Consider the following 8468-nt stretch of genomic DNA (forward strand, 5'->3'; position numbering starts at 1 on the left):
TGCCTGGACACTGCCATGCTCTCACCTTGATGATAATGGACTGAACCTCTGAACCTGTAAGCCAGCCCCAATAAAATGTTGTCTTTATAAAACTTGCATTGGTCATGGTGTCTGTTTACAGCAATAAAACCCTAACTAAGACAACTGGCGTGTAAAATAGCTTTGCTGTCATGATAATATGCTTTCCAAATCTCTAGGGGTATGTTTTCAAACACTAGTGTGTTTGGGAAAAACTGCCATTAGCAAGATCAAGATCTATTAAAGGACATGGCTTATTGGGGAAGGAAAGGGATTCAATAAACTGTCACTTAGTCATTGACTTAGTAGACAATACAGAGAGTTTTTATGTTTAAAGGGAACCTTTATTAGCCCGGTAAAGCTTCTGAATAGATAGCTTTCTTCACAACCATCTTCATTTTCAGGTGGCCTTGCTGTCCTATCTTAACCTACTAAAATAATTTCACTACAAGATTCCATTGAACAAATTAACATCTTTAACACATTTTATCTTGTCCATATATATTGATTATACTTCCTGTTGTAATAAAGACAAAAACAACAACAAATACAAATGCTGATAAGAACAACTGAAGAGTGGAAAGGTTTGTTAGTTTACAGCTCCAGGGTACAGTCCTTCATAACAATCTAGGCAACAATGGCGGGGACAGAGAGGCTACTGATTCCATTGCATTCACATTTAGAATGCAGCTAGTGACCAGGAAGAAGGGGTTGAATATACATCCCTAACCTATCAATAATGGCACATTTTATCAGCCACCCCTTAAGGAGACACCCCTTAATACTTCTATAACCTCAAACAGCCCCAACTAGCTGTGGACCTATGGCTCAAAGGCATGAGCTTATGAAATATAGTTTGCCTTCAACCTATAACACAGTGTAAAATTGAATTTATTTCCCTTGGAATTGACATTTCATCTTCAGAATTTCTGTGTTATTCAATTGCCACAAAAAAATCGAAATAGCCATGATATAAGAATACAGGATCCTGGGCCACATACAAAAGTAACTGCATAAAAGATGCAGGACAAGTGGCAACATTCAAATGAATCACATGTTATACAGTGATAGTGGACTTCACCTGGATTTCTTACATTTCACTGTACAGTGATAATGTGAAAGGATGCATTCTTCTTAAAGTACCTAAGCAATGAAAGATTTACGATATGACCTGTTTGCAACTTACTGCCAGGTCGTGCAGATCACAATAGTTCAGACTTGCTTCTGAAAAAGAAATTTTAAGGGAAAACAAATAGATCAAAAGTACTATAACTGTCAACATATTGATCTGGGTAAAAGGTTATTGTGCAGAAACTATTTTTATTATTTCAATATAGGTATATATTTGAAACATTTAATATTTATATATATATTAAGATTCTATTAACAGTTACTACATTCTGATTGCTAAAGCATAAGTAATTTCTTCTAGAATTTTCTAGAAAATTTCTAAGTTTCCATATTGTGTTTTGGGAGCCGATCCTTAAATCCACACAGGAAGCATAAACTTTCTGTGATTCCTTTTACACCTCCTCACATTAAACACCGACAGTATTGCTGATGCCATATTGTGCTTGCAGACAGAAGTCTAGCATGGCTGTCCTCTGAGAGACTCTACCAGCAGCTGACTGAGACAAATGCAGATACTCATAGCCAACCATTGGACTGAGGTTGGGAACCCCAATGGAAGAGTTAGTGGGAGGACTGAAGGAGCTGAAGGGGACTGCAACCCCACAGGAAGACCAACACTATTTAGGAATCTGGACCCCTGGGATCTCCCAGGAACTAAGCCACCAACCAAAGAGCATACAAGGGCTAGTCCCTGGCCCCTGGCACATATGTAGCAGAGGACAGCCTTGTCTGGTCTCAGGGGGAGAGGTGTGAGATGCAGGTGCACAAGTGGGTGGGTGAGTGGGTGGGTGTCATGAGTGGAGGGGTACCATCTCAGAGACAAATGGGAGGGGGCAGGGGTGAAGAACTCTTGGAGGCAGTATTAGAAAGGGAGACAACATTTAGATGTAAATAAATAAAACAATTAAAAATTTTTTGTCAGTAGTTATTTGATTTCTATTTAAGACTGACATGAAATCCTGAAGAGATGCAATGATCTCATTAAACCCAATTTTAAAACATAAACCTGCACATACAAACATTCCCTGACAGGCAATTCTAGAACATGACTGAGCATTGGGTAAGTTGATTTCCACTTCCATCTGGATGCATTCTTCTGTCTCCTTTGTCTCTGTTTTCCGGGAAGACAAAAATACATACTCAAAATATATATGTCTTCTCCTTTACTTTACAGAGGAGATCACAGCACAGTCCGCACCACCACTAATTATGCAGTTGGTTTCTCCTATTTGGGGAAGCCAAAGGTGCTGACACATCCCAAGTACAAAGATGAACTCCCACTATAAGAATGCTTTCTTGATCACGCTATTGCCCTTGCCAGGTATGTATTAAATATACGGTTATGCCTATTAAAATATACTTACATAAGAATTCAGTGTTGTCCTCTTTGAAAGAGTGGTTCCTCCCATTACACACATTGTTTTTATGGGAAAAAAAAATCAAAGAAGGTTGAAAAATTAGTGTATTCCTAAGGCTATTTATGAAGAGGCATTTCATACAATTTGCATTGCACTTAGAAAATGAACTAACTAAGGATAAATACAGTGCATTCAATACTCCATCAAGATCACCAATAAATTCTCATTCACTCATGTTGACTTAAACTAAAATATCCAGTATACTTCAACTCAAATTAAGAAAATTTAGCTAGTGATACAGATAGATCGTAAGACAAAATGTGAATAAGTACAAATTTTCAACACAATAGTGTTGATTTAGTACGAGTAAATGGAATCAAATGCTGACAAAATATTTAAAAATTTTCTAACCCTATTATTTGAATTTCAATGAACAAAAACATATACTTTGAAATAAGTTTCATTGAACTGCATTAAATGTATGAGCTAAATGGAAGACAGTTCCCAACTCCCACCATATAAGGTTCAGCAGAAACAATCTCATATTTGTTTTGTCAAATTAAGGGAACAAAGGCTCTTTAATGGTCTGGGAAGAACAAATTATACATCACTGATAACAAAGGACGGGTGTCCGTTAATAAGAACTTTTGCTTGGCAATTAATGTGTTAGCACCAGTATAAGTCAAAGCATGGAAGAAATGAAGTTAGATAGTCTCAAACTAAGACCTGCAGGAAAAAAGTCTAAATTTCACAAATGCCTCTGAATTCATACACATACCTTCAAAGTAGTGTTTTACAGCTCATTGGGGGAGGAAAGAATTTAGCAAAGATCCCTAATGTCATAACTGTATTTTTCTCACCTACCTAGGCACATAACAGTTTGCACGGCTACATGTCATGCAGACACTGTGTGAAAATTCTTGTACTTACTGCTGTGGGTCTCACTACAAGACTATGCGATGACATCTATTACTGAAATTTCAAGGAAACAGATCCAAATACAAGATTTACATAGGCATTTACAGTAGGAAGCAGGCAGAATCAGTCACGTGTGGCCTTGATCATTGTAAGGTTTATTGTATGGCTATTAGGAGATCCCGCATTAGCATCAGCATGTTGATTTTAAATCTGAAATCTAGAACATATAAATTAAACAAAAGTTCATTTTTAAAATTGCTCTGTCTTAGATTTAAAAAAAAAAGAACTCTGGGAAGATAAAAATTCAGTAGCATAAGCTAAATGATCCGTTTTTGCCCATTTGTAATATCTAAAATGATAAATAATTTAAAAATATAAGTGTTTACAAATAATTTACACTGTAAACTAATCAGTGTAAGGTAATCCTGTACTGAGGAAAACATAGTGTTCTGATAATTGTATGCATTTCTCTAATCTGGAAACCTTGAATAAAAAAGCTATAAATGAGCATTTAAATTTTTCTTTAGCCACAGTTCTTTCTGATAAATTAAAGAAGTAAAACCGTTGCAGAGGAGGAAAGTTGTTAGGAGCTGGCTGCCGGAAATTTGGTGGGCTGGTTCCAGTTCTAACAATGAAAGCATTGCAACTTTAGAAAAATCTTCCTCTACTTCTCCCTGCCTCCCCCAAACAATGCACACATCATTTTTATCTTGTAGCGCATTTAGAGACATATATAATCATTCCTTTACAGTCACGCTGACTTAATGGTCTTATAAGTGAGACAAATGCCTTAGGTTTATTTCATCAATATATTTTAATTATGCCTTTAGTGTCAAGATTCTAGTCGTTTTCATTCAACGAAAAGACTCAAAGATAAACTATAGGGCAATTTGTTTCCTCGCACCATCTAGTGGATTTAAATGACAACTGCGGCAGCACAGTAAATAATTGTGAGTCAATCCTGTAAGTCGAGTCTTCAGTCGTACGTAGATAAATATGCTTAAAATCATTAGTCGATTGATTATACAACAGGACAGGTAATTATTATTCCTCCTATTACGTAGGAAATCATTGCGGCACAGACAAACTCATTAGCGAACGTTTAAATCCCTAAACAAAATACCGTAGCATCGTCAATAGCATTTTAGGAACCCTGAGAGCGACAGGCATGACAGTTGTCCCCACTGGCTCTCCCACAGCGCTCCAAGCCAGCGGTCTGCGCCAGAGCCAAAGCCCTGCCTCCGCGCGGAGCCTGTGCGCAGGCGCGGCACCGGGCGGAAGTGGGGGGGCGGGCCCAGACCGTCCGCGAGAGGAAGAGGCCAGTACGGCGGGGTGAGGCGCTGAGACGGTTTGTCGGCGTGTCGGGCTCGGGTGCAGCTCAGAATCCCGAACGTGGGTGTCGTCGGAGCCGAGCGAGCGTTGGGGTTCCGGAGCTGCGGTTGCTGTCGCCGCGGACGCCGCCGTTGCCGACCCGGAGGACGCGGCCCGGAGAGGCCTAGCAGGCCTAGCGCGGCCCGCGGAGCCCGACGAGTGTGCCGTGAGTAAACCCAGCGCCCTCTGCACAGTCGCTTACCAATTAAGATGGAGGAGATTTCGTTGTCCAACCTGGATACTAGCAAGCTGGAGGCCATCGCCCAGGAGATCTATGTAGACCTGATAGAGGATTCTTGCCTGGGATTCTGCTTTGAGGTGCACCGGGCAGTCAAGTGTGGCTACTTCTACCTGGAGTTTGCAGACACTGGTAGCGTGAAGGATTTTGGCATTCAGCCAGTGGAAGACAAAGGAGCATGCCGCCACCCGCTTTGCCCCCTTCCTGGAGATCCTGGGAATGGGCCCCAGACGGAGCTGCAGCGTTCACCTCCAGAATTCCAGTAGTCACAACATAAGAGAGGGCAACAGTGACCAGGACAATAATATAGACTGGTCCCGTGGCTCGGAGGAGTAAGCTAAGTTGGAGAGAAAAAAAATTAATTAATTAAAACGATAAAGCAGATAAAAGTCCCATTTCCCCTTTAAAGATCTCAGCATTAAAACACAAAAACAAGAAGACAAACAAAAAAACCCAAAGAGGAGAATTAAGGAATTCGGATCCATTTGAAAGAGTATCCAGTGCCAGCTCTGAAATCCTGGACAGGAGAAGGTCCAGAGGCTTTATGATGTATTTTGAGCTCTATAAATACATGTGGATGTACAAAGATCTCTGAACTGCCCTCAGTACACAGGTGAGCAGCTGTGTACCCTGCCTATAAAATTCTTTTGTTTCTCAGATTTTTGCATCTGCTTGGTGTCAAGGGCTTCCTGTGAAGTTTGGATGCTGTTGGTGGTCAGGCCATGATCAGTCAGCTTCAGTGGACCGCTCCTCTGATTTCTAAGCTTACAACTGAGCTTCTTTGTTACAAATAGAAGTCAGGTATGAGACTTAAATACGAAAAATATTAAGTCTCCTTGGAAGTTGGTGGGAAGCCCTTGTGTCTACAAGAAGTTCAGAATCACCTGTTTTCCAAAGGTCCAGCATTTTGTGGGGACAAGGCCTCGCCTTTGACTCATTAAAAGACCTGTCTTAACATCCAACTGAGTGGCAAAGATTTGGGACAAGGTGGTTTACAAACAGCTGAAGATTTTGTTTTGATGCTGAGGATGAAGTATACCTCTGCGATTGCATATCATCACCACCTGGAAGATTCATGTCTTGAATTATTTACTGTGGGACGGTCTTTACCTACTTTGGAGTTACTGATGATGTAACCAGCCCATGGGTCTGACTTGGTGATTACGATAGGTCACTGTCCACCAGTGGTACCACTGAACTATAGAAAGGCATCATGGCCAAGCAGGAGGCAGTTTGAAATTTGAGCCAGAAGGGGACTTTTTCCATCTGCCTTCAATAATGTGAATGAGTTTAATGTTAAGAGCCCTGAGACGGGCCTGGTTTACCTGGTATCGTGGCAGAACCCCTTCTTAAATTGGGCAGTCAGACCTCTGCTATGGTGAATAAGACTGTCTCCACCTTTTCTGCCCTCACAAATGCCAGTTTGTCACTTGGTCTTCAAGACCTCCTTACAGCTGGGGCTGTGTTTCTTGTTGGAAGTTGGAAAGTTAGGGATTTCCTGACTTTGGAGGCAAGGTTAGAAGTAAACGGGAAGTAAGAGGTATATCAAAACTGGTCTGTTTTAGTCCCTACGTAGGGATTTATGGAGGGTGGGAGTCCTGAGGTGAGCAGAAAAGATAGGTGCTGCTTTATTTGAAATGTTTTCTTACCTCATTCTGTGCCCCAGTAAAGGGTCCAGCCTCATCTGTCTGGCTTGGCCATGTTCCTGTCACTGCTCCACTGCCTATGGTGCAGCTCACGATTCCAGGTGCTGCTTGTCACTCTAGGTTTTATCCCCACCAGGTTCAGCTCACCTTCCAGTGCTCCTGCTCTGAAAACTACACACGTTTGTTTCCTTTTCCCTTTTCTTTTGTTGATGTTTTCAGACTGGTTTTGTTTTACCTGTTTTTATGGAAGCCTTAGAGGAGAATCTCTCATGGCTCCCTCTGTTTGGATTGGAATGGGAAAATAAAAAAATTTAAAAAAAATTTTTTTTTTCTTTTTAAATTTACAAGGCAGTGTCATGTCTAAATGTTTCTCTTAATAAGCCTGCCTTGCTAGTTTATCTCCCTGCCTTGTCATGAATTCTTTCTTCCCATTGCTACTTGGATACTGCCTCTTAGGACTTACTGCGGAACCACAAATGTTCGTGTGCACAAGGAAGAAATTGGTTCTGCTCCACTTTTCTAACCCTATTGTGTATGTATCTTTGTTCTCCCAGGAGCTATTTGAACTGTGTGGACTAATTTGGATTACTGTGTTCAAGAGTTAAGGAAACTATAGTACTTGGGCCTTGAGACTATCTGTTATTGCCTTCTCAGAGTTTTACAGCTCAGGGTTTGGGCCTAGTTACAGTTTGGATCCTTAGTCCAAGAAGTTTGAGAACTTGAATAAAACCTTGGCAGGAGCTAAAATTACTTTTAAAAGATATCTTACTACATCAGTTCTTTAAAAACCTCTAATGAATTCTGAAAAAAAAGCAGCCTGAGATTCCTGCTTATGTAACATATTTGGAAAACATGAAAGGGAGAAAGGCCATGGCCTACTCACTCTTGCCTTCAGATAGGGAGCTCAAATGTGACTTTAGTTTTCTTGCCTTTTCTGGTTAGAACATAAAGATGGGGGTGGTAGTTTGGGGTAATGGTTTGCTCATATTAACTTTTTCGTTTTTATTTTCTGTCTCCATCATTTCCATTAGGGCCATAGCTCCCCACTCTGTGTAGATAAAAGGTGGGTTCAGTCCAGCTATTATTGCCCTGAGGGAACAAACTACTTTTTTGGGAACAGATGTTCTCCATCATATAGTTGACAGTGGTTAGAAACTCTCCCCTTCCCCGACCTTTCCTGTAACAACAGAATTCTATCCTTCCTCTTCAATTACTTGTATTGACCACCCTGTAATCCTATTATGTATCTGAGTGTATGTACATGGGGGAAAGGGGTTCTTTAAATTTTCTGTGGTTTGTGGTTTTTTTCTTCCATGAATTAGTTCCCACCACCGCATGCCCAGGGGCCACTACCTGGCATTATCGCATGCTGGGATCATTGGGGGAGGGTAGTGTGAAATTCACCACTGTCCTTTGTTTTGGAGATTCTTATTTTTTAATAAGTAATCCGTCCTATACAAATAGCTAATTAACTCTTGTGTTCCCTCTGCCCATATGGCTGCTGGTGTAAATAAATTGCATTTTCCCATTGCTTAAACAATAATAAAATTCAAAAAATATATATATTTTGACTCATCTTTTTAATGGTCTATTTCCCAGGGGTTGGGCATAGCAAAATAAATGTTTTACCACTCTTAAATCTTGGTACTTGGATGGGAGGAATGTCAGAATCTATAGAGGAACTCTGTCTAGCTTTTATTTCTCGATCTAATTCTTCACATTTAGTTGTCTACAGTATTTATTGAGAAAAAAAATACATAAACTTCCCTTTTTCATATGAGGTAAGAA

The 8468-nt window shown here is 40.4% G+C and overlaps 1 protein-coding gene across 1 annotated transcript; it reads left to right on the forward strand.

Annotated features, from left to right (window-relative positions):
* The first annotated feature begins 4742 nt into the window (after positions 1-4742).
* On the forward strand, positions 4743-8241 carry ATXN7L3B (ataxin 7 like 3B). Its single transcript, XM_080935889.1, has one exon. It carries the CDS (start codon positions 5007-5009, stop codon positions 5298-5300), a length of 294 nt encoding a protein of 97 aa, XP_080792015.1. The 5' UTR covers positions 4743-5006; the 3' UTR covers positions 5301-8241.
* Positions 8242-8468: the final 227 nt, after the last annotated feature.

The sequence above is a fragment of the Micromys minutus genome (assembly GCF_963924665.1).
Source record: "Micromys minutus genome assembly, chromosome: 22".
Lineage (NCBI taxonomy): Eukaryota > Metazoa > Chordata > Mammalia > Rodentia > Muridae > Micromys > Micromys minutus.